Source organism: Photinus pyralis, unplaced genomic scaffold (assembly GCF_008802855.1).
Source record: "Photinus pyralis isolate 1611_PpyrPB1 unplaced genomic scaffold, Ppyr1.3 Ppyr1.4_LG1, whole genome shotgun sequence".
NCBI classification, from domain to species: Eukaryota; Metazoa; Arthropoda; class Insecta; order Coleoptera; family Lampyridae; genus Photinus; species Photinus pyralis.
In genome coordinates, this window is record NW_022170249.1 from 17,565,222 (window position 1) to 17,592,847 (window position 27,626).

General features: G+C 35.2%; 1 protein-coding gene across 3 annotated transcripts; it reads right to left on the minus strand.

Moving 5' to 3' along the window:
- Positions 1–346: 346 nt before the first annotated feature.
- LOC116171773 lies at positions 347–19,910 on the minus strand. 3 transcript variants are annotated; one of them, XM_031488764.1, is made up of 2 exons: positions 19,859–19,910; positions 347–1,250 (listed from the first exon to the last, which is right to left on the minus strand). In XM_031488764.1, exons 1-2 carry the CDS (start codon positions 19,894–19,896, stop codon positions 482–484), a joined length of 807 nt encoding a protein of 268 aa, XP_031344624.1. In that variant the 5' UTR covers positions 19,897–19,910; the 3' UTR covers positions 347–481. The 3 variants fall into 3 exon arrangements, with proteins under 3 accessions (XP_031344624.1, XP_031344633.1, XP_031344614.1); XM_031488773.1 differs by lacking the exon at positions 19,859–19,910 and adding an exon at positions 17,386–18,157; XM_031488754.1 differs by lacking the exon at positions 19,859–19,910 and adding an exon at positions 1,656–1,789.
- Between the last annotated feature and the right edge of the window lie 7,716 nt (positions 19,911–27,626).

Here is a 27,626-nt window from a genome sequence, read left to right on the forward strand (position 1 = left end):
GTTTAAGAATGCAGACTACAAAGATCACAACCTTCATGCACCTACCTAACAACTTTCTTATGAAATTGTAGCCAAATACTCAACTCTTTGACTTATTCATAGATGACTGAATCTCCAAATAAATAATTCATCCGGTCTCTGCGATGAATTATTTAACAGTGTATTTTTAGATATTAACATGAACACACACTAGTAATACCGCAGTAGTAATTCTATAAATATTTTTAACCAGAATAGTCATTCGCATAAGTATATGGAGGGACTGACGTGAAAAGAAAAGTGAATCATGTTCTCTTCTGTAGTGTCATAAAGAATTTCCGAGGGAGTTTCCAGAAAGGCCATGACGTACGATGAAAAAATAAATTATTTATTCCTAAATAATAGTAATAAATCACATTGTAAGGATAGCTACGTAAGTACTGCCTAAGTAAAGCTGTCTATCCTACTTTTGATCACAAGGCGTGACTGTGTCATAGATCACTTATATGTGCTGTATACTGTGCGGTAAGTTGGATGCGGATCCCTGTCTTGTTAATTTGCCAGCTTTTAATTTATCCTTAATTAGTGACAGTCGTGAGAAGTAGGCAGACTGTTGCCTATGGATGGGCGCCGCTGGAACATTTCGATTATCCTTCTCGAGTTGGACCACCGATTTTAAGTCGAATGGATCCGACAAATGGTTCACGGACAAAGGACTTATGAATACCGCGCTAGGCTCCCTAAAGGCGACGGGATCGGTGTGGACCTCCGGCGTGTCAATGAAGAATTTCGGCATCGACGCCTGTCTTATGATGGGTATTTCGTGCCTGCGGTCGATGTTAAGAGTAAGACTGCGCGAGTTCCGTCTTTCCGCCAAGGATTTCGGTCGTAACTTCACTTCACCCAGATTTAACAGCATGGGATCGAGACGATTGACTGCGGGTTTTTCTTTGGGTGGCTGGTCGTCAATTTCTAAAACCTTCACCTGAACTTGGGGGGCGTTATTGTTGTTCTCTCCTTCCTCTCGTTCCGTTTCCCACCAGCGCACCCTTGGTTTCGGCTGTTGAGTTATCGCTTTCGGTTTTTTTGGCAATGGTTCGATCGTGACAATCGATCGTCCGGCAATTAGTGCTACTTGATCGTAAAAGGCGATATTGTCAAAAGCGTTCGTTGATTTCTCGATTGGTTTCGCTGGTTCTTCGTATAGGGCGATGCTTTCATCGTAGCAAAAACGTTTTTCGATTAAATGCCAATAGCAGGATTCCAAACAACTGAAAATAAAACAAACGCTTTAGTATTTTGTTAGTATATCTTAAACCCAGTTGTTCCCAGAATCTCAGTATGTAGAGACGATCCCGACCTTAACTTTTTATAGTAGAGCGATTTAAGAATTTTTCTAATTTTATTGTAGCACCTTCCAATTTTGATAAATAGACTAATAATGCAGAAACCATTATTTATAGTCAGTAGTAACTTTTATGTAAATTATAATTCATGGAAAATTTGCATATATTATACATATATTCAATTATGCCTAAAGTTATCGTCAACAAGTTTATTGTGGATATTTAAGTTTTAAGTACAGATATAAAAACATTGCTATTAAAAATTCTTTCCCAACAGTTTCCATTGGGTTTGTAAACATGCAGAGAGATTTTAAAAGAATGCATACGTACAATTTCCATATGTAGGTATCCTTTTCAATAGACCACATCAAAACAACTTAAATGCCAGACCAACGCCACTGAAAATTTAAAAATTTGATTGTAGTCTCAGAATTAAACACGAGCACACTATGTACGTAAATGAGACTTTATGCAACAATAAAAGCGAAACACTAGTTTTCTTAATCCATTATACCAATACATCAATCACAGTTTTCTACCATTGTGGACATATTTTTAGTATGGGCGACGGCAGGCATATGCCAAAGTATCAAGTATTAGTAACACTCGAAATGTCAAAATCTAAAAAAAAGGTCGACTGTCATTGTTAATAGATGCTCTTTAAGTTTCCTAGACTCTCTAAGGGTGGACTTACACTTTACTCATACTTAACGCGTACTTACACGTGGTACTTAGCAATATTTTGGTATTCAAATAAATATTTGTCAAAGTGACGCATGGCATTAGTAATTCTAATTAGTAAAGCGCGAAATGCGGACAGCTCAGTAGAAATACTAAAAAATATCAATGTGGACGTTGATGTGTTGTCCAGACGCCTGAATTAAGGACGGGTCATTAATGTTAGTCAAATTTTCTTCTCAAATTATTTAATTATTCCGATGGGGTCTGTAAACATAAAATGATTATTGCGTTTCTAGTTGTATCAGTGGTTTGTTTTTCTTTTCAAAAGATTAATTCCTAGAATTGTTAAATGTAGGGTAATTTATCGTTTATTTTGTTAGCAATTTTGCTTTGTTAAATCATTTAAGTGGCAGTTTTAATTTATGGGAACTTTCATTACTTTTGTTCAAAGAATGATTTAATTTATTAACGTATAAGAATGCGTTGTAACAGGCAAAAACGGAGTGTTTTCGTTGAAAAAGTTAACGAAGATGAGAAAATGTAGGGTAGAATTTTTAAGCGTGACTCAAGCAGGGATAAAGAAGGTATGCGCGATTCGCTGTTGTGTTGCTACGTGTCCGGTAATTGGAGGAATTTTAGACAGTAGGAGGGTGACTTTGCCTTCTGCCAATTTCGAGGCCAGGTTGCTGTTCGTTAAAAGTTTAACAGACGCGTTTTCTGCGTTAAATTTTGTGGCAAATTTGCCTTTTTATTAAACAGAAAACTGTTCATAGTTTTCACGAAGTTACTCGTCAAGTAAAGTTTAGAACATCTACCGAGTTTAGAGTGAAAGTATGAAAATTTGGATTAAAATATTCTCATTCAAGTTTTCATCTATTGTTCGAACAGCCATCGTTTCATCGTTCGTGCCTTGGGCGGTCAGTCTAATTCAATGCTGTAAAATTACGTTCCTTGTGTCCCTAAGAAGAAGATTAGTTCAAGATTTCATTAATTTGTTTAATTGTTATCGCACGCTTATGCGGGGTGTGTAAAACGGATTTTGTTATACTTCGCTTAGAATAAACTTTGTCTGTGTTAATATGTGTTTATTCGAACCCTTTAACGATCCAGATAAATGTGTTATGCTTAATTATGATCAATTTGTTGATACGTACACAAAATTGGTTTCAGATATTTTCAAATTTAAACAGGACTATTTCCGTCAACAAACAGAACTGAATCGAACTTGCCGAAGGTCAGACGTCAAATGTCGACATCCAACCAAAAGTGCGCCTCGGACACGTGCGCTTGAACCTCTCTCACTCACCTCACGTTATTTCTTTGATTTCTTCCACTCACTTCATTTCATTTTCAAACACACATTGCACAATTTAAACTATTTCTCATGAAACTAGAAAATAACTATGACAATTAACAATAGGTAATATAACAAATGACATTAAATATTCATCAGTTCGGTATAAGTGTGGTGTCACACTATGCGTTTTTACCGCTCCCGCTAAAACGCTCCTGTTTGACGGGATGATAATATCACACGTTATTAAATGGTACCAGTCACATATATGCGTTTTCGCCGCACCAACCGGATGCAACCGCATCCTGCTGCCGCTGCGCAGGATGACATGACAACCACAATGACATGAAACCACGTGTTGTTGCACGTTGGTTGTCATCAGTTGTCACACTGAGCGTTGCAACCGGGTGTTTTGTTAGGTTTACAATGTTTGATGTCGGTTTATTCATCGAGTGCGTGCATGCAAAAACTGCACTGTGGGAAAAACAATCTAAAGAGTATCTAGATAAAAACTGTAGGGAGAAATCATGGGTAGAAATTGAATTTTTGGACATTCGGTAATATACAAAAATTTTTTTCTTGTTCATTGGAATTTTTTCATAAAACTTCGCGAACCTATTATTAGATTCTCGTCCTGAATTAAAAGGATCAATCCAATATTGACAATATTTCGCAATAGCCCTTCCGCCTCAAGCGCATAAACCATCTTTAACAATAATTGAGACATGACACTACTTAGACTGCCAAAATATAGCAAAAACGCATCCCTTTAAACCGGAATAGTGTGACAAGTAGATCTCATCCTGTCAAACCGCATCCGTTTTAGCGGAAGCGGTAAAAACGCATAATGTGACACCACACTAAAGGTTTACGCTCCAGTTGCACCAACAAATTAAGCTTTGCTTCAAGTTACGTCAAACTTAAAATCTATGGGAACGATTATTAAGACAATTGTTGCCATGGTATTTAAGTTATACTTAACTTTAAGGGATACTTAATTTTGACGCTGCAATTGGCCCTAATGGCCGTTTGCACCGACGAATTTAAGCCGAGATTAGCTTAAGCGTAGCTTAAAATCCATGGCAACGATTATTGAGACAATGGTTGTCATGGATTTTAAGTTACGCTTAAGCTAAGCTAGCGCTTAAATTTGTCGGTACAAACGGCCATAACACTCGGACTTTACAGACCTCACAGGTGGCGAGTTCGCATCCCACAGCATGTCAGTTTGTAGTGGTACAAAGAACCAATAAACAAACGAACAACAAGAAATATGAAAATCATAATAATTATAAAGAGGTACAATTTAAACCGCAATTTCGTAAACCACCCTACCTTAGACCTTGATAATAAGGATAATCCCCACCCTGTTTTTTGTGTAAATTGTGACTTTCTGTCTGTATTACAAGGTTGTCATATATTTTGGGACTGCCATCTTCACCCAAGGCTATAATTTGAATCTCCATATGAAGCTGGATGGCCAAACAAGGCTCCATAAATCGACCTTTTATCATTTATCTCCAATTTGTCATTGATAATAAAAAGTAGGTAAGTACTTCCTTTGTGTACTTATAATCTCAAGGTGTAGTACAGAAAAATGATCATGATTAATATTAATAAAATAATCGACAACTCAAGTATAATATTTTCCATTAGGTATAAAAGGTATACATTTCTGGGCGGTTTGAGTTGAAATATTTCACCAGCAAGAATATAGAATGTGTCAGAAAAATAACTAACTGTATCTGAAGGTTTCGTGATTATTACGTTATAAATAGTTTCTGATTGAAGATTAATAATAAGAATAGAAGTTGCTAAAATGAAGATTGAATTTCAAGAATCCAACTCCAACTAGTCAAGGTGGAAGTATAAGTTATGCATACTGTGTTCCACTTCCATACAATGTATATGTGAAATGTAAATGAAGGTAAATTAATCTTGTCAAAAGAATTACGGGCAACCATTGATATTTAACGAACTGTGCTTACGTAAAAACGTATGGGAATATTTTTGTTTTGCAATTACTGTAAGAAGAGACACCATAAACAATGTATGTGGCTTTCCACTAACCTCCGAGACCTGAAAAAACCAGGCACAAAAAATTGATGTAAAAAATTCACAGTTTTCGCAATGCATGCAACCATCTGAAACATTGGAAATTGTAATGGGGCCATTCGCTCGCAAGCTTGCTCGTGTCGCAAACGTCACCCTTCTGAATAATAAGCGTCGTAACATGTTCGTAATACTATCGAATGAGATGTGCGTTGTCTTTTCACAGCTTGAACGAATCTCATAACTTTGGACCCATATGAGAGACTATAAACATTTACGGGGAGACTTATTTATGTGAAAGTTATATCTACGCCACTGATTTCTACGTAAAGACACTTCTTCCTTTGCGATTGTTTAAGACATTAACGTCTTTGTAAAAAATTTTCTTGGTTTCCCGCATGCAATTTTTGATTATGTCATCGTAAGTTTTAGTAACTGCAAATATTTGGTAATAAAGGTACAACCCCTGTTTCACATCGAAATTGGGACACCCTGTGGTGGTAAACCCTGAGGATTAAAACGTTTCAGTGGTGAAGATCATGGTGGAGGCTCATCAGCAGCAACACAAAATCCACTATTCTGGATTATTCAAACTTCTGTAGTGAGATCAAGAACAGACTCCGAAGTAATTGCTTCTAAAGAAACCCCTTGTGAATTGTCATGGATAAAGAGACTGTATCAAGAATATTTTTCGACAATGAAGCAACAATAAAAATGGCCACGAAGTCCTGCATTTGACCATCGCTAACTTATAAAAGAGTTAAGAGTTAGAGAGAGTTAATGCTAAACGGAAGAGTAATCAAACCAGAGATTGAAAATCTCCGAGGGGCAATGGAAGAGAATGTGTTGAGATATTTCACCTTCATAATATCATTGAATTTATAACTTAAATTCAATGATAATATGAATGTGTCTAGTAATTTTCCCCCGACTTCGAAATATATCCTTGTCATTATTTTGGTATACTGACATGAAATTTCAATTTTACAGTCAATGAAAAAGTTAAATGCTCTAAAAATACGTACATAATAAGTCCGCAAATGTTTTGTTTATATTATTGATTGTTAATACAATACCACAATTAGTGATAACATTTGCCAAGCTCATTCCAATGCAAGAGGACTAACTAGAGAAGTTTAATTAATTTAGTTTTCGAATTATAATTTCTACGCAAACATAATTAGTATATAATACCATAATATTAACGTATCAACTAAACTTGTTGCTATAAAAAAATTAGGTATTAGACAGCTTACTGATGTGTGGGAAGTTATTTTCTATAAGAAATGCCAATTAAACGATATCTACGAACTTGTTTGTATTTTGATAATTAAGTTTAGAAAAATAAAATGTTAAATTGATAAAACAACAATTCACAAAAAAAATTTGGGGATTTTTGATATTTTACTTATGCCATTTATCAACGTTTGCAACGTAATTATGAATGTTATAAACAGTCAGTTTTATTGCCATCGAATCTGTTACTACATTGATCACGAAGCAATGTTAAATTAAAGCAACACTGGTGTTTTTCAAAAACTGCAAAAATAAACTGAAGCTGTAGAACAAACACGGAATTTGAATAAACTTTTCATGTATATTTAGAACAGTGTAGAATATATAAGTTGATTTTTGATAGCTGCTTATAATTCAATAAAGCGCACATTCTGCTATTATATCACACAAACGTACCTGTAGGCTTTACAACAATAATGGAAAGGGCAAGTAATTAGTACACTTGAAATCAGGAGTCTGTGGCCCTGCGTCATTGATTTGTGAATGAATTCCAGAGATATGCTAAAACTCTGTAACATCTATCAAGTGTGCGAAATCGATAAATCTTGTCTATAATTGATTCACAAATCAATGACGCAGGGCGTCAGACTCCTCTGATTTAAAGTATAATTGATATTACCCAAAATCGTCCTGAAACCCTCATTTTCATGCCTACTTTCTGTCAGGAAACTTTGACAGAGGCAGAGCAGACTATTTTTCCTACCGCTTGTCACTTTACTGGCCGCACCTGAAACTTTACCGGCCACACCGTCACTTTACCGGCCGCATTTGTGACATTTCCAAATGTCTATAATGACTCATGTCATCACTGACAGATTGACATTAATCAAAAGTTCCATCTAAAAATTGAAATTTTATATTAAAATACGATTTCGGGTAAAATTTAATACAAAACTCGTCAGGAAAATGATACATTAGCTGACTCGAAAACTAAAGTACTCGGCCCTAAAGGGGCCTCGCACTTCAATATTTCCTCGCCAGTAATGTATCATTCCTGACTCTTATGTAAATAACTATTTGGTTTGAGAGCTTTTTTCACAAATTAAAAGTGTTCATTTAATAATTATTTGATTGCGTATTATAAATAAGTGCACATGTTGTGTACCAGGTGCGCGATATACTTACTTACATACCTGGTGGTTTAGGGGAAAATGTTATGACGAACGCACGAGATCGTGAGGATGAATTTGAAAGAGCGGTTTTACGCCGAATTAAGCATATCCCTGATTTAAGTTGCATATATGACGAAAATTTGCACATGAAATTGATACAACAATGCAGCGTATACAGGGTGTCTTAATTTGAGTAGGATAACGTGGCTATCTTTGTTATTATTATACCTACAGATTCGGTTAAATTTGAGGCAACACAGGGTGGTGACGGACTGAAGCAAATCAAATAAAGCAAATTTCAAACATCACCCAAACACTTCTCCCTGAGCGGCCTCAGCAGCAGCAGCAGCAGTATACCTGAATGGAATGCATTTATGGAGAAAGTGACAAAGGACCTCCCCTTGGAGATACCGCACACTGCTTATTACCTTCCTTTCGTCAACTCTCCTCCCTCTGGTTATGACACAATCGGGTATCGAAAAGTGTGTTAAACACTTCAGTTTTGCAAATGTCAAATTCCAAAGAAGTGATCGAGTTCAACCTCTTACCATAATGAATAATGCGATCAAAGTATACGACGACATTCTCCCTGTTAATCCGACTACACTGTTCCAAGTTCCAACGCATCCCTAGGACAAAAATTGTGATGTACTTACAACTGGAATTTTTTTTGTCTTAAGACCTACACCTTTTCCCTATTTAAAAATAGTTTAAGAAAAGAAACCGTGGCCGGGAATGTGTTTTCCTTTGGCGCGCTCTAACGGTGGAATGGTTAGCCTTACAAAAAAGTGGCAGATGGAAAATATGGGAAATTTCGTCTACTTTAATTCTGCATAAACGCTTCCTTTCCTAGATATCGGCCAAACATTGAGAAAAGTGCTAAAATTTGAACAAACAGTGCAAAAAACATAGTTCCGAGCAAAATTTTTGCCTGCAGATTTCAGATTCGTGTTCAGCGATCCAAAAAGCATACATGGCGAGAAAATAAAAACGATAGCAAAACTTTCCTCTGATGAGAATCCTAATATGGTTAGCCTATTGCTATATCGATTGTGAAAGACCAGAACTATAAACGTGCATAACTACAAAGGCAAAAAACAATACTAGAACTATAACAAAATCTGCGCTCGTTAAGATTTTATTACGGTAGTTGTGAAAAATCTCATTTTGTCAAGTACCTACTTCGCTTTGCTTCAAGAGTACTTGTCATTCTGTCATGCGAATAATGGAAATTTGTTAACAAATCATTACTTATGCAAAGCGACATATTCACTTTTGAGTGAAAGTATGTGACTTGCAAATTAACTTTCTCGCCCAACGGTACTTTGTCATTGCGTATATCTAATACCTATTGGTTTCGATGGTCAACTTAAAAGAGAAGGGAAATCTTGTCATGTTTTGTTTCAGGTTGATTAACGGTATGGGTCCCTAGACCAATAATTTACTACTTTTTTTTCTAAATAAGTCTGTTTTGCTACTCCAGAACGTTTCACTTTCTCTCGTGCCTATTAGATTACACAGGTGTGCTGTAATTAGGAAAAATACCATTTTATTATTTGCCCGGGAAAGTAGGTTTAGTTTACCGCGCACGATAGCATTAACTTTATTTTGGCGCATAAATATAGGTATAACTCCAATAAAATCAAATCGATTCCTCTGCAAAGATATAAAAAGCACTTATTTGTGAATTGTGGAACCATAAAGTAACACATTGCAGGATGTTACATTTGAGTCTGTTTTCAATTATACCGAGGGCCGGAAATGTTTCGTTTGGTAGCTATTACTACTAAAAAGTCCCAAAAATTGCATTTTTTTGTCATTTTTTCCATAAGAAGTCTTTGGATGTGCAAAAATTCCACCAAATTTGGCATTTGGTGATCTTTTTACTTGAAAATGCCGAATTTGCAATTAGTTTGAAAATTCGAATACTATATTTGTAAGTACAAACTAGATTCGTGGATAATTTGAATTATGAAAAACTAATATTCTATATCATAAATCAGTCATCAAATACGCAGATGGAACAAATGATTTTACCTAGGTTGTTGGATATGTCGTTTTTGATGTTATAAAAATGTTTCCAAAATCGATATTCCAATTAGAATCCTGAAATTTCGTAACTGGTCGTTTTTCAACCAGAGCGAGTCTAAAATTAGTTTGTATTATACCTGAATCACAATCTCCGTTTTAAACACTCAAATGCGTGCGAAAAAGGGCCTTTAAAACACACGTGCTTTAAAGTTGCTAAGTGACGATACTTCAAGTATGACTTTTGAAACTGTCATCTGGATGAAATAAAAAATCCTCTTAGGTCGCTTTCTGTTAATGCAGAATATTTCTTTGGCTTTTGTACCTATCTTTTGGTTGAAGCTTTCACAAACGCGCGTAATTTAGGGTATGCTTCCAAATTTGTTCCACTTTTTAATCGCAGCATTGCTTTAAAGTTTTGAATGAATGCACCAAAATATAGAAGATTTAAATACCTTTGACATTTCCTTCATATATGCCAGCATTATGGATGCATTTAAAACTGTATTCGTAAGTAACTTCCTATTCATCCATGGAAAGAACTTTTCATATTCTTTATAATAGGCTTTACTGGAGTTGGATTTTACACCTACCAACGTTTGTTTAGATTTTACAACAATCGATTTAATGAACGGTGTATTATCTTTTTCAACGGAAATCGTTTAATTCACAAAGACGATGATTTTTATAAGCAAACGTCAAGTGACATTTCCATGGCAATCGTGAAATTACGAACACCCAGCCCACTTAATTAGACATGTATTCGAGTATAACGTCAATATGACTTCATTGTATTTCCTATTTTTAAATTATACTGCAGGTATAATAAAAAATACTATAAGATACACGTGTATAATTGATCTTTAAAGCACTTGCAACGTTAAAGGCACTCCGCTTTGCGTCGTGCCCTTAAACTCGTTGCGCGTGCTTTAAAGACTTGATTATACACTTGTATCTTAATATACTATTTAACTCTAACTCTCTAACTGTTGGACTACAAACATTACCAGAATTTTGTTTAGTGAAAAACAGAACTGTAACTTAATAAAATTTGCTCATTTTATTGTTTGGAATATTAGAATGTTGGAACATATGCTGACCTGGCCTAGAAGTGGTCGCCCATGCTCTAATTAAATGTATAGACCAGAAGCAGCTTTTTTAGTATAACACGTCTCTAGGTAGTCCAGTAATTATTATTAAAGTGAAATTTGGCGTCTGAAAAGGATTAGAAATCTTATCGATTTTTTTACTGATGTGCTGCAGATAAAACAGGCAAGTAGCAATCTTCAGTTCGAAAGTGAGTGTTTGCATCCCATCCAGAACACGGTATCTGTTTAATACGATCTCGTAATATACAAAGAAAAATATATCCAAAAACTACAATGCAAACATCAGACCTAATTCCAATTAATTCGAACTTACGTACTCCATTAATAAATGGGTTTCGGATTGTGATATAGGTACCATGGATTAAGTTGGCCGCGGCCGTGAGCGGGTAAAAAATTCCAGGATTAACGTTTGGAGAGTTAAGGTCCAGATAGATTAGCGTTTGATTAACCAAGCTTCGAAAAACGGTTCGGTAAATTCAGGGCGACCTCGTGAAAAACAAATCGGTGCGTAGAAAGCGTCTTACGGGAACGAGAAAAAATCCAAGTGTCGCCATTGGAGTGGTTTAAAAAGCGAATGGTCGTTCCGTTCAGTACAGCGTAAATCGAGCAGTTTGGCAATTTCCAGTTATTAAAAGAGTGCCAGTTCACCAAAAATACAGTTTGTTATAAAAAATTACGCCAATGGATATCTTGAGTTCCACTGTGAGACTACGAATGGCTCGTAAATGTGCCGTATCCATTCAAACAAAAAAACCTCGTTTGCTATTATACACTTCATTAGATGTTCTTCAACACACCTTGCCCAGTGACAAACTCGTTTGGGTAAATACTATGACTAACAGCATAAGCAAAAATCCAAGTACAGAATTAGTACCTACAGAACAAGATAATAAAAAAAGTGAATGAAATTGAAAGGTCAATATACAGAGGGTCACAGTTCGAGTCGAATATAGCATAGGTGACCTTACTGTGCTTGAAGATAGAGATTAAATTAAATGGAAATGGTTTTTACGGTTTTATGTGCTGATTAAAATCTCGTTTAGGACATTTAAAAATTCAGGCCAGCAGTATTTTGAAAGAAACTGAAAGATAAAAAATGTTTATATGAAAGTTTTTTATTTTGATAGGATAAACTCAAAAATGTCAAAATGAGACTCGAGATGGTTCTCAAAATTCAATAATAACCTGTACAATCCCTCTGGGACTCCCGGTATACAAATCAAGATCGTAGGAATTTAACACCTGCATTTTGTTATGTAAAAGTAAAACCGTATTAATTTACGCAGACTGAGGTACCAGATGTAGCTAATTGTTACAGGATTACACAAAGCATTCTTTTGTAATCATGCAACAATAAAGCAATTCATTAATTTCTGTCTACTAAAGTTGCTATTTTTTTTTAAATACTAAGTGATAAGATCCCTCTTTTTGTTACAATGGAGTAAAGAGGAAACCGTGATTTAAAAACGTGGTCACTAATATCGTAACCGATTCCGTTATAATTTCAATAATTCACCGTGAATTCCACTAATTACTCCTTATCCTTGTAATTGTAGTAATATTACTCCAATCCTATTATTATCAGTAATTTTACAGCTAATTACAAAGCTAATCCTTTTACAAAAACGTCTCATAGGCTCATTCTGTCTGCCAATTCTCTTTTGAGTAAAGCGTTATTTCAGTGCTCACAACCAACCCTCCTACCAAAATCTACAAACGCAATACCGGGTGTAAACCAAATTAGGCACCCCTGTAACTTTGCCAGTATAGGCAGTGTGAAATGTGAATATATTCCGGTTGGAGCGGAAGTAGCCCTAAATTTTGAAATTTAAATAGCACATCCTGTATATATATTTTTACATTTTTGGATTTTACAGACAATAATAGACGGTTCCTGTTAGCACCTTCTATTGGCCATTTTTTCCCGAAAATCTGAATCTGTTATCAAAATTTCCATAACACACTAGATGTAGAAGCTACAAGCTGTTACTTTCTTATTTCTTAGGAACGCCATATTGGATTTTTACAGAATGATATAGGGGACCAGGAAGAAATTTATTTGAATGCAGCATTGCATCCCTATCATAGCGATGTTGACTCAGTAAGATCTAGTTACCCGCGGATATTTTAATCAGTGTAAAACATTTGATTTTGAAATTTTTCTTGTAAATTTATGTAAAAGCAAAGAATACCATTCATTCCATAAAAATTCAATATAAGTAGTTATTTTCCGAAACAAAGATGCGCATAGAAGGTGCTAACGGGAACCGTTCATTTTCGACAGTTTAAGCTAGGGAAAATGAAAATAAAATTTGACATTTTTCAAGAATTTCAAAAGCCTTTTGTTAGTCAGAAAAAAGGGCTCATTGAATCTACACTGTATATCTCACAGTTCCAATTCCAACGGTGAACCACGAATTTGAACCACCCTGTACATTTTATGTCATTTTCAATAAATTATACTAGGTTGTTCAAAAAACTACCATTTTATTTTTTAATCTGAATGCCTATAAGTATACCAAAATCGTTCTTTATGGACTCCGCAGGGACGTCACTGGTGAAAATTTAAAAAATCTTTTACGTTAAAAGATGCGCCTTAATGATGAAAAAGGTGTGTACAACATTTCATAAAAATATCCAAGACCACGTTTTTCTTAAAATTTTAACACCCTGTATCTCAAAAACTAAGAGGTTAAGGTTATGTTGATATAAACTTTTCCCCTTAAAATCACCCGAGGATTCACACCCTGTATTATCGGCACTCAATTAATTAACATCCTCTATAGGAAAAACGAATTGGGCCATTTTTAAAAATTACGCGGTTGCCACGTTCCTATTTCAGATATGCCAGACCGCTCAAGCGTAGGTAAGCGAAGCATCTTGGTAAGGGAGTCGAAATTGTGAAAAATGTTTCCCAATATTCCTAGAGGGACATATCGAAAATGTGATAGTATATCTATAGATGGAAAATGCCTAATGTGACAATATGCCGATTTACCATTGAAATTGATGAGGAAGTTGTTGCACTAGCAACCTAATCAGAAAGAGAGTAAGATAGATGTCCCTTGCATTAACATACATTGGTTGCCTTGCAGATGCATGATCTGAGAGAAATCGATGAACGCAGTAAACCTGAAGCTCAATCTCAAGTAAATATTAGTATTTAAATTGATTAATAACATAAAAATAAAGATCAAAAATAAAACAACAAATTCTGGACGGAAACATACAGGGTGTTTTTTTGGGAGCTTTAGTTAAACGTTTCTGGGAAAGTGAAATAGATAGGTTCGAGGATAGGTTTTTGAACATTTGTACCTAAGAGTTACTTTGAAGGCTGAATCTATGTAAAATATTTTCAAAATGGTTGCACTTACGGAAATAACCCATATTTACCAGTGCATGGATAAAGAATAGGGCTTTCTTTTAGTGTACTTAAAAAAAGTTAAGTTGCGCACGACCGCACCTATGAAGATCCAAATTTAAAAAACTTCAAAAATTAAAATCTCAATTTATTTTAATGAAATGAATATTTTCTTACAATTGCATTAGATAGAGAATTGAAATTGGCATATTTTGATATTACATGTTCCTATAGCTATCTTCAACAGTTTCTGACTTATTCCCAATTCATTGAATTGATACAATTTTTTTTTATCTTTCGTTTTAGTAGTCGGCCATGATTTTATGACAATTGAATTCAATTCAATTCTTTTTCTTAAATGTTCTCTTGTAGAGTTTTGTATCACTTGTGATTCAATGGTTTGTAGTGCATTTCTTACTTTCAAGATCATGTCTTCTCTTGTTGTAGGAGGCTCCGGCATAAACTGTGTCTTTTATATATCCCCACAAAAAGAAATCTAATAGGGAAAGGCCCGGGGAACGAACAGGATCTAGGTTTCCGATCCAATTCCCTGGCAAAATGGTGTCTCAAAACTCGGAAATAATTCCTGCATTATGTGCAGGGACACCATCTTGTTGATAAGACATAGCAAACTTATTCCTGCAGAGGCGGATCTTTTGTTGCTGTTCAACAACAATATTACCATTGTATATACAATGTTATTACGTAAAATTCTCAAATAACGTTCTGCGTTCAAATTTTTGTTGATACACATGGATACACAAAATCCTGTTATTTTTCAACGCACAAAACACATTAAAACTCCAGAACCCTTGGAAGTATAGGTACTTATTGATTTAAAAAAAAGGTTTTGCTCTAGATAAATGTTTTGGGGGTACAAAGTTTCCAAAATTGATACAATTTCGTTCCGCGTTCCCCGTTCGCCGCGATTCTGTCCATTTCATCATAAATATCAATTAAATTCCAAAAAGCTTCATGCTTCGTTAGTGTCACTAGAATTGTTTAAAATTCGATTGTTATAAAATCATGGCCGACTACTAAAAAGAAAATCCGAAGAAAATGGTATATCAATTCAATAAAATGTGAATAAGTCAGAAACTGTTAAAGATAGCTATAGGAACATGCTCGAGAACATGTAAATATTCCAATTTCGATTCTCAATCTGATGCAATAGTAAAAAATGGTCATTTAATTAAAAAAACTGAGTTTTCAGTCCCTGAATTTCTTAAATTTAGATCTCCATAGGTGCGGTCGTTCGCAAACTAAAAGAAAGCCCTATCCTTTCTCTATGCACTTGTAAAAATGGGTTACCAGAACTACAACTGTTTTCAAGTAATCAATTAGCAAGGAACCATCTGCATCCGCCATTTTTTTTCTTAATTTTTCTTAAAGTAAAGATAATTTAAAAATCATAAATGGTAGATATAATAATAATAGCGACACTAATGGCTAATCGTTACTTGATTTTAATCCGTGTGATTAGTTAACCAGGCTAGAAACAAGAAACACCGACCATAATAATAATCATATTCAAAAAAAATTTTTTTAGAACCTCATGGCATAGATTCAGCAAAACGCTGCTCTTCCATCTACACCATGACAAAACAAAGAATATTTGTACAGGGAAAAACAGCGAAAGAAAACAAAATTATATTAGAGTAACTACTTATTACTAAGTACGTGTACAGTGAAATGATGAATCGAGTGATAAAAGGCCAAACAATTGTTTTTTTAACTGACGAGTTGGTAAACTTCTTAAGAGGCGACGGTAATGCATTGTACATCACAGCAATGGTGTAACTAAATGACCGCTCAAATAGTGCTGTTTGAGGTATAGTTAGTAGTCCTTTATGCGTAAGGTTTAAATTGTGAATGTCAGCCCTAAATCTGATCTTATTTATGTATAAGTATGGTGGCCGCTTATCGGAGATGATTTTATGAAATAAAACAGCATTTTGGAGATGCCGCCTACTCGTCTATCGACATGTGGGTATCAAAAGAACTGCAATTTTCCTTACAATTCAAAAATGCAATAAAAATAGGGGTTGCTATTTAAAATAACGAAGTTACGAGCTCCTTCCGGTATTTCCGGAAGTGCGACCATTTTGAAAATATTTTATATCGATTCGGCCTTCAGAGTACCTCCTAAGTACAAATTTTCAAAAAACCTACCTATTTCACTTTCCCAAAAACATTTCACTAAAGCTCCCAAAAAAACACCAACAAAATAAATCGAATAAGAATAATTTGCGAACATCTCGGTATGACAGAGCCATAATCCCAGCTTGCCAATGCACGTACCTACCTACTTGCATATCCGTAGAAGTATAAGGGAATTCAAACAGGCGGAGTTGCAAAAACATGAATCTTTTGGATTTCCAATGATATCCATGAAGATCCAAGAGCATTAAGAAAATCCGAATGCCCAATGGTAATTTCTCCCCGAGTTTCTCCTTCGGTAAATTCAGAAAAGTTAAAGAATTAAAGATTAATAAGTAGTCAAATTAAAATTTGGTTTGTAAATTGTCAATGAATTCTTTTTTTGGTTGGCCTCGCTTGAAATTATGCCTATCAGTCACGCATTGGTTCACTTTTGAACCATTTTATGGATTAGACGATAAAACATTTAAAAAACAATTTGTCGGCAATCAAACCAGGTATTTATAACCGGAGTGGTAATAAAGTGGTTCCATAATTAAAATTCACATTTTCATTTGATAAAGGAAATAAAGTTTGTAATACCAATTAATTAAGCGCATAAAATAAAGCGTTTTTGTGACGTTTGACTTTTTAGTGTAGCACCTACCTAATTATTTTTGTAAAGTTTATAACTATCCTGTGATTGATGAAAATATGTATAGTTTCGCTCATTATCTTACATAAGAAATAATTAAGGATCTTTGCATACTACATAGGTAATTGGTTTCGCCTAACATGCGATGTGTATGTATAATAATTGAAATTTGAGAACTGAATGGATTCAAGATGACTCCGTTCATTATTCGCTACTTACACATAAAATTATCGCGTAAGCAGATTATGTACACTTATTGCGTTTACTTAAGCGAGAAAATACTGCGATACGGAAAAATACCTGCAGGAAATGAGAAAAAAGGAAAACACTTACTATTGACAAGTTTTGCACATTGTCGCAAAAATTACAATCCTCACTCTATTGCCATAACCGACACAATTGTCACACGTCCCTAATGTCGGTGGTCTTATTATCAGCAGTGGGTGATAACAAGGTATTCCTTTGGTTATCTGTCACTAGCGTAGTATCTTGATTATTTTCACTTCAACGCTTGTCACGAATTAACAACGCTATGACGTATATATTTCTCCCCGGGAACACGTGCTTTTTGTGTAAACAATGTATTTAATAAAAAAATGTATGTCGCGAACAGTGTTTGAATTGCACGATTTTTAAATGCCTGGCACTGTTGAGGAAGTGGTTTCCCTGTAACTATACTACATTTGGAAAATACTATTCAGTCCAAGGATATAAAACGAAATAATTAGAAACTTGTTTAAACATCATGTGAAAAATTCATATGAGTTAATTGCTTAAAATCCTTGAAGGTAAGATATTGTAGTCGCCCGATACGTCACATACCGATTAATTTTTGAAAATTACCTAATTAACGAGCGGATCGCGGCGCCGCCACAAAAGTTACACGCGCTCTTATTCGAAACGAATTATTGAATCACGATCGTTTCGCGGTAAAGGCCGTTACGCGGAAATTCCAATAAAAAGAAGTAAAACTGCACGTTGTCGATCAAGCTTGTCTGCAAGCCTTGTGGCTACTGCTCAAGTTCGAAATTGAATTTTAAAATGCATTTAACACGCATCGTTCCAATAGAACTAGTTATTGCTAATTTAAAAGTGTACAATACAATACACATTAGATGGCCGCAATAAAAAATAAATAAATTTTCGCATTATTGACATTGAACTTATGCCTTTCACCAATGTAACTACCTTGTCACGAATGCCAGTTTATCGAACTGTGACCAATTATTTCCAATTCGATTTAAATAAATACGTGATGTATGTATTGCAATCACGAGTAATCTACATCCATTGATTTGTCCCATTCCAAAATACTTCCCACCATTACTCACCAAAGTTGATTTGGCACAATTATGCATATTTTGTAGTCCTTGGTACGGATGGTTGCCTAGGAACTTCAAGGTATTCCCATTGTATTATGTTCGCTATACATATAACGCGTTTCCTTTGTAACATACACCTAAAATGACCAGTCCCAACTATCCTTATTTTGAGTTAGTATATTGAGCGATTAGCATAAAATTGATTTCATCTTCTTCGAAAAGTCGAATACGAATTTTTGAATTCTGTTTTTGGCTAAAAAGTCGATCAAATTCACTCAAAACAGTTAACATTTATTGGGAAACGAGCGCCCAGCATCTTATTTACGGAAATTTATTCATTGCATATTCGCGAATTAGGAAGCAAATAATTTACGCCTATTGAAAGCTGCTAAACTTGTAGAAATTTTTATATGTTTATGTAATGATCGTGATGAAATTAACAAAACTGACCAGAAAAGAGTGTATTAAAGGGAAAGTTTTGAAATGTCGGTTTAAATGTATAGATAAAGTTGCGATTGATAAATGAATTGGTGCTGAAAATTAGGCAAAATACGAATTATTTGCTACTAAAAATAGTACCATACTGTTACCACTTAAAAAAAATGAAGGATTTGTGGGGCTAAATTGCCACAAACTCGGCGAGGATGTCCGTACCCAGGGGCACTATTTTGGGTGATTTAGTATGGGCAAAATAACGTTTGCTACAGTTAACCAGCACGTTAAGTTAACCGTGTCTTAGTGAGAACAAAAAATACAATACGCTCTGTATACATTAATGGTGCTACGTTTTCGATTTCGACCCTTCTAATGCCGAAAATCAGAGGATTTTCATAACGAAGCTTGAAGAAAAAGTTAGCGTTAGTTAATGGTACTCGAATCCGAGCTGGGTTTGAGTAATGGCGTGTCTCTAAGGTTTATTTTGTTTGTTCTTTTTTAAAAAGTGTAGGTATCTACATAGGTAATACCTAACCATTTTATTCTTTCTTGTACGGATACATGACATTATTAAGCCCTTTAGGTACGATCATGAAATTGGTAGAGGGCACATTAATTAAGCGTTTTCAACAAACCAATTTTCGGGAGAAACCCGAAATTTTGTACAATCTTATAGTTAAAAATTTACTTCATTTCGTCGAAATCTGAGGTTACGTTATTTATATTGCGTAAACTAGTCCTTTATTTCAATAGATGAAACTGAAAAATGTGACAGTTTCAGAAGTAACAGCCATATTTTCATCATTCTTTTTCTACTAAACTGAAAGATGCTGAGTTTAACGTGTACATTAACAGTTAATGAATGAAAGTAGTACTTATACACAAAATAAGAGACACTTCCATGTCACATATGGATACACTTTAACAAAACCACTTTTGGAAGAGCATACAGTCTAAACTTGATTGCCTTAGGAACGAAGAATGTCGTAGAGAGGGTTAAAGTTGGATCTGGCACCTTTCCGTATCGACCAGTGAAAGGGAAAACTTACCACTTAAAAGGAGAAGGGACATCTTTCGCATCTTCCATAGACCGCCTCTTTGTTAGCGACCGCCGATTAACTTCGGCCGCCTTTTTCGTACCAACTGCTGATATTGTCAATCTGACTGCAAGAACTGCAAAACGACTCCCTCCTGCTATTCCAATACTTGCAAATCACCGCAGTGAAATAAATACTAGAAAATATTAGAAACACATGTATGGTTATACATCATTCTTTAGAGTTTATTAAATCGTGGAAAAATACCATAACCTCTTAAGAAATTGAAGTTCTGGAAGGAATGTTACGCACACTACCAACCTAAGGTACCGTTATCTGAATCCTGTTTATTTGTTATACTGTACATGTGTTTATGTCTTTATAGTGTTTCATTAAGTATTTATTTATGCATTCACGAGGAAGTTTGTTATCAGTGTGTTGTTGGTCTATATGCTTCGATTTAACTATTCCGTGGAGGGAGTACCGCATGCAGTTTGATTTTCGGCTGCACGTATGTACTCGTGCGGACTGCAGCGACTATGTAGCTCAGTGGCAGAGCATTGGGTTACATAGCCGGAGGTCGGATATGTGAACCTGGGCTGAGGTAAGATTTTTTTATACCACCCCTGCCCACTTAGTTGGGTTGGACTCTGAGGGGTTGTGAAATTAACTTGAAAGTAAGAAAAAGAAAATGAAATGTGCGATTTATTTTCCCGGTATTTTTCATGGTTCTTGAACCAGCACTTGCAAGGTTGCAGGCAACCTATATAAATGTTAGTTGCGTATTGCGGCTGTGAACAATACAACAAAAACTGTGATAGAGATGGTATTTTCCTTAGATCAGTTTCGAGCATTCTTCCGGCTACTCCGAATTAGGTTTTCCTGCAGTTTTCCTAATTCGTAAGGTAAATACCGGAGTAGTATAGAACAACTTAAGACCTTCTGCAGTAGCACCTCTAAAAGCATTGTGCAAGCCTATTGAGAGCCCAGAACTAGAGAGGGATAATAAATAAAGAAATAAATAAACTATTTCCGCAACAGTCCGCTTCTTGGCTGTATCTGTTGCTTTCTTTTCGTGCGAACTGCAGTCTTGTGTCTTAGCATAAACGAGAAAGGGTTCTCTAATTAACATTTTCTCTATTTAAAATATGTTTCGCTTGAGCGATAATGGAACATTAATATTTAATATTGGCATTCTTACCACACGGTTCATACTAAATTAATTGAAGTTGATGGGGGAGTAGACCTATCCTTTTGACGTGATCTCTTTGGTACGTGCAATTTAAGACTTTACGAGTTGAACCGGAACCGTAGATGTGTTTTGTACTTGATCTGATTTATCGTATTTTCCACTTGTGTTTATGATGTCTCGTGTGTTTAGTTCTCGTTTAATTAACATCATTTCACTTGTTTACCTGATTTAATTTATCGTGCTTTCCTCTTGCATTTATTGTCTGTATTGTTTGTTTTTATGAATTTGTTTAACTGCATTTTATTCGATTACCAGATTTTTATCACACAATTTATCATGTTCCATTTTGGTATTGGCTTTGGTCGTAGTGTTTCCCCCAGAGACTGTAAGTATAGGTTAAGTCGCGATTGCAGTGCCCGATTGTGGAACATTACAAAATATTCATGATGTCCTGGATGTCTTCAGTTTTCTCGAGCGCCACCAGAAGTTGATCAACCCATCAAGCTGTCACGGAAACTACCAATAAGTTCCGATATTTTATCTCTTTTCTATTTCTTCAGATTATGATGTACTCTCTCTAGATAATTCTATCAAACGCTTCCGGGATGGAAGATATCACAAACACTCATATTGTATCATTGGAAGATAAGTACTTTCTGTGAAAAAATATTTGAAAGAACTCATTATAGAGATAAAAGTGGTAATTATACTCTTAATTTACCCTTTAAAGATGCCGAACTCTTATTAGATTTTAATGCTACATGTAATAGCGCCATAACCATATTTGCTTCGTTAGAACGACGCGACGCATGTTGAGTAAACCCGCAAATCGATCTTAGTATGGACTCTGCCTTATGCATATCGTCTTCCTAACAAGACGAAATAAGGTGCCCTCTCTTGCAGAACATTCATAGTTCTTGCAAAATGGAAAAGATCCCTCCAAATTTTTAAGAAAACTCAACGCTTTCTTCGATCAAGACGGCATACTGAGAGTGGATGGCCTCATTAGAAACTTGAACTAGAAACGTTTTCTTCACATCGGGGCCCAAAAGCTCCATTTTGTTATTATGCAACACTTGATAATGTTGATTTAACACACAAAGAACAAACCTTAAAATATGACATTCACATAGTTTGGATTTTGGGTGACCAGTCCAAATATTTAACACATCACACAGAGTTATCTTAGTTATTCTTGGTTCGATAAGAACCAAACAAACATTAATTAATGTCATAGTAAGTCAACCTTGTATAAAAACGCTAGGTGAAAGCGTAAGTACATAATATAAGAGAGGGCACAAGGTATTACCTATTAGCAGATCCCACATGTTCCGACAAGGCAAGAGCAACCGTCGACATATACTACTTGTATTTACCTAACATAAACAAAATATATAGAATCGGTAGACTCAAAGAGGTGACATAATTTTGCCTCGACTTAGCAAAAGATTGGCACAAAATCTAAAGACACATAAAATCAAGTACAACATATAAATACAGTGAGTTTTTTTTAAATGCGAACATAGGAGTTTGCATGCAATGTAATTTCCCTATGTTCGATTTTAAAAAAAACACATCAATATATGAGATGTGCGCGGTTCACATTCCCAAAACGGGCAATTTGTGTGACTATGAACAGCAACTCATAGTCTTTATGATGAAGAGCACTCGGTAAGATTCTTTTAATTAAGCCATGTGAGGCCATAGCAACTTTAGGATAAATTTTTCTAAAACTTTCGATAACTTGACTTCACATGGCACGCACTGACATCACAATTCATTGTGAACCAACCTTCAATTATTTGTAGGTCATGTGCACCTGGTATTCTACTAATTTGATCTATTCAATACATAAATGAAGAAAATAAGAAAATAAATAACGCAAACAATTACAATAAATGTTCGAAGTGCCCTCCTTGACATTCTAAGCAATAACCTAACCGATTTCGTAATTAAATTGAACGGCGGTATTTTTAAAAATGTGACAGCTGTCAATTGTATCTACTACTCATTTGAACTACTCAATAGATTGATGTTTTTTTTTAAATCGAACATAGGGAAATTACATTGCATACAAACTCCCTATGTTCGCATTTAAAAAAATTCACTGTATATTATGTATTATGTAATGAGCGCAAAAACATATATTATTTAAATTTCTAAAAATGCATAAAAAGTTTCAATCCTGTATATAAAACCAGTATTAATCCAACTGATGTGTCTTTGGGGTTTAATTAAATACACTCCATTTGTGCACAACGCTTCACTTTTGTCTAAAACGGTTTTTTTGAACTTTTCCTTAGAAAACATGGCAAGGCCGTGCAAATCCATCAAATGAGAAACTGTTTTTCTACGGCCAGTAAAGACGTTATCACTTTATCGTCTTTATCACTACAACCACAATACCTGCATTAACCATAGTGGAGTTTTTTTGCCTTAATTCTACTGGTATGGACATGGAAAATCTGTGGTTCCTAGGTATCTTCAAAAAACTAAATACAAAAGTATGTACCAACTATTCCAAGAAGGAATTGTCCTTGTACTACTGTTTTCGTTGAATTCTCTCTCCAGTCAGTTTCTGGTGGTGCGAATTGCTTTACTTTCTGCAGTCCATCACACAATTCTCTTTCTGTACGGAATGATTTGCCCTGCATTAGCGCCCCTTTGTCCTTCTTCCTCAAAATTGTAGCTAAGAAGAATATTGCTTAGACATAACCAGTTAACCAATCTTGTAGATACACAAATGCAGTTAGAAATAATGTCCCAATGTCACAATTTATTAATGTAGTCTCACGGTAAGTGTGTTTTCCCTTACACATTCATTTAATAAATGTTTCCGTTCGATCAATGTTTCCAACTTTGAAATACTGAGATATAAACATAAACGTAAAACTAAACAACTTTCGAAGTTAGAAAGGGCGAATGCATAACAACTTTTCTGATGCTTATACAATTGCGAATATGCCCCCCTTTAAATTTATAAATTGTGAAAGGCCCAATAACGAAGAAGATCTTGTTTTTATCCCCAATAAATTACGGCCACTCATAAACAGAAACTTTTTCAATTCGAAAACTAAAATTTAAAGTGGGTGTCTGCTATATTAGATTACACGTTTACTGCAAGGTATGAGAATTTTTAATTGCCAGAAAGGCGGATTAAAAAAATTAAAGTTAATCGTCAAGAAAGCGCGGTTTAGATCTTACGTCACATTAATTTAATTCCTTTAAAAACCTAATGTTGAGAATGTAACTTCTTTTATATGATTATCGTGCCACAAAGATCTAATCAGATACAACGTCTTTTATTATTCATTACATTAGTGTTCGATTTTCAATTTTCTGTTTTTAGTACCTATGTGTATGACATTAAAGTAATCTGTTATTTTATTAAATATCCGGAGAATAATGTAGGTAATTGGTAGATTATTATAGACACTCCAATAATCTAACGTCATTTCAATGAGCAGCTAACAACATGACTAATTGTTCTGTCCTCGTCGTCGACGTAATCTTTTGCTCTAGCGCTAGACAAATATCTACAGTAACCAAAATGTGGAATAATAGTAAAGCACAGTTTTTCAAGACATGCTTAAGGGTTTATACTGAATGAGACTTTTGTATCCATTATTTTGGATCTCGGAACCTCTTAACTTTTTTTTCTTAACTTTAATAAATTGCGAAGTCCAAAGAAGAGTTCGAGTCCTCTTCTCATCCCTTGGTTCTCAATCTCGTACGTGAAACCTGCGGCTTACGAGCTGAAAGGACTTAAACCTCTAAAATCAATTTAATTGAATCTGTTTAGAGATTAATAGCACTGCTTGACTCACCACGTGAACACATCTTCGGCTTTGGCAGCTGCGCCGCCTCACGTCGCTGCTTTATAAATTTTTTAGGGTTTCTCTAGCTTTTTTACAATGGTAAAAAAATCAAAGAATTATTTTTGTGAAATATTTAAATATTAATGGCAACATTTGACCCAGCAAGAGAACATAACTTCGGCTTCGGTGGCTGCGCCGCCTCACCTCGCTGCCTTACAAACTCTTTGACTTTCTTTACAATGACAAAAGATTGATGGAATTTTCTTTTCGTGAAATATTTAAATATTGATGCCATAATTGGACTCAGTCCGACGACATAGCTTCCCCTTAGATTCCAATTCCAAATGAATTCCAAAAGTGTTCTCCATTAGAATCAGTGGCTTGCCCTTGGGGGAAGGGGCATTTTTTTACTCCAGTGCAATACCTGAGGCTTCTGGAATTTTAAAAACCATGTATTGTTGGAGGCGTTCCAAAAGGTACACTTATTCGGCTAATTTTTAACAACAAATCTTTTGGGTCTGCATATCCATAACTCTTAAGATAATAATTTGTGTTAACTTTTTTTCTTTGTTTCAGGTAAGGCATTCTAGTGAATATACGAAGGCTCTACTGCTAACCGGCATGTACCTACTGACTCATTTTCCGTAAGTTTTGTAGTTTCCCATAGATTATGAATCACAGTATAACCTTACTTTTTGATTGAAACATTCGATACTATTTTTGTTGATATATGCAAAATTTGGAGAAATCCATTCTTTAATTATAGCGCGGTTTAAATCGCTGAATGTCATTAAAACCTCGGGTGCTTTTGGCAACCGATCTTTCGACTCTGCCGAGTCTGAAAATACCTGTTGCCAAAGCGAAATCTTGACCGGAAGTGAGATATTAATTGCGGCCAGTTTGGTTATTTTTTTTAATTGGGCAGTATTATGCTCCCCAGTGACATAAAACGTGACGCATATATCTAAGTACACGTTTTAAAGCATAGATAATCCAAAAATACACTTCAAATATCAAAACAATTGCATGAGTTACTCCTTGTTCCTTATTTTCCAAAGCAGAAACCTATAAAAAATTAGTAGGTGCACTCTAGTATGATGGTTCTAATCCTTTTAACTATACATATAAAGCCTGTTCATATTGATGAACTTAGAAATTGTATATTCTCCAGTTTTCCAAAAGTATTTTTAGGTTCACTTTGACAGTTCATGGAAGAGTCCTTTTCTCGCATCCAATCTTTCCTAATATACTCGCCAAGCCCAAAAACTGAAACGGATGCAACGAAAACCAAGCTTCAGTCATGTTTTTTATACATGTAATGACATAGCAGGAAATTCGTCCCGAGAACGATCTTTAGAACAGGTAACACTGTGGTGGTTTGAATTTTATCTGCTTGCACACTCGTTGCCTATCCGAAAGCGCTTCATTCTATTGCATTTTAGTTATGTTCTTTTTCACGTATACTTGCAAATTTGTAAATTCAAAAGTAAATCTTTCTAAGCCTAAAGCGACTACCTGTTACAATATACACCAGAATTTAATATAAAATTGCTCCAGGGGACACTACGAAATCAAAAAGAGAAGAAGGGAACTTATTAATTTGTAGCGCGATTTGTTTGATAACTAATCGATCGATTTAAAAAAATAAATACGGTTGTCTAATTAATGAAAACCCCTTCTCTGCCATTTGATCCATCCATTAAAAATGTGTGTGTGGGGGGGGGGGGGAGGGGGTTATCGTCTAGCACAGGATTAAAGTTGCAAGAGTTATTTTTGTATTAAAATTGGCCACTTCGATCATTTTTTGGATTTATTTTTTTTTTATTTTGTGTTACACACGTTGTTACTATGGTAATTGAGCTGGAAAGTTAACAATAAAGACAATAAAGATAAAATATCTTGACATGAAGTTAAAAGTCTCAACCTCGGCCCCAACCTCAACACCGTGTAGGGTTTTGCGAATAGTAAAATGAAGAAAGGAAAAGGAAATGTACAACCTACCACAAAACTTGAATAGATAAGAAACATTGCAGCAATGAAAAGCGGCGGAGAAACGGAAACTCGAAAGGTAAAGTGAAATTTTTACATTGGAGTTTAAATTTTGGCAGAGGGACAGTGCTCTCTCCTTCTATTTAGTAATGCCTGTGTTATTACTGTCTTACTAAAACTTTGTGGTCAACTAGAGAAGTATGATCTCTAGCATTAGGGGTGAGTGTGTGAGGTGCGAGATAAATTAGCTTTCAAATGCAGCTACTCAACGCACTAAAAGAAAATTAATTAAACGCAAGTAATCGAAAGAATTAATCTGAGGAAATTGTCGACATCGCATTATTTAACACGATCCCAACTTATACAAAAAGACAATTTGTCATAAAGGCGAAGTTTCGAGAATGAAAATGTTCGAACAAAGGATTAGGCGGAAGGCGCGTTTATAGGCCGAGAAAATTTTAGAGTGCAAATTACATCGAGTTTGATTATAAAAGTGAAGAGGAAAACCGCAACCCGGTACTTAATACTAATTTATTATGGCAGCCGAAGCTTTATTAACTGAGTAGAATTTCTAATTTTGAACTTTTTTCTACCATTCACAAATGAAGCTTTATGGTAATACGATTAATTAGTAAAGTGGGAGCTGAGGATGGTTCCTGCAATTGGGGACGTAACAAAGCTTTCGCGATATATAAATTGGTCCACAAAAGAATGATAATCTGCGCGTATCTGTCTTGAAGGAGGCGGTTTCATAAGCAGTAGCAGTAAAGCCGGTGTACGA

Bases quoted from the DNA above. Each gene is read 5' to 3' on its own strand.
- LOC116171773 (XM_031488764.1), bottom strand. From the start codon at position 19,896: ATGGAAGATGCGAAAGATGTCCCTTCTCCTTTTAAGTG. The intron at 1,251-19,858 runs GTAAGTTTTCCC...TTTTATTTTCAG, and splicing joins GTCCCTTCTCCTTTTAAGTG to TTGTTTGGAATCCTGCTATT.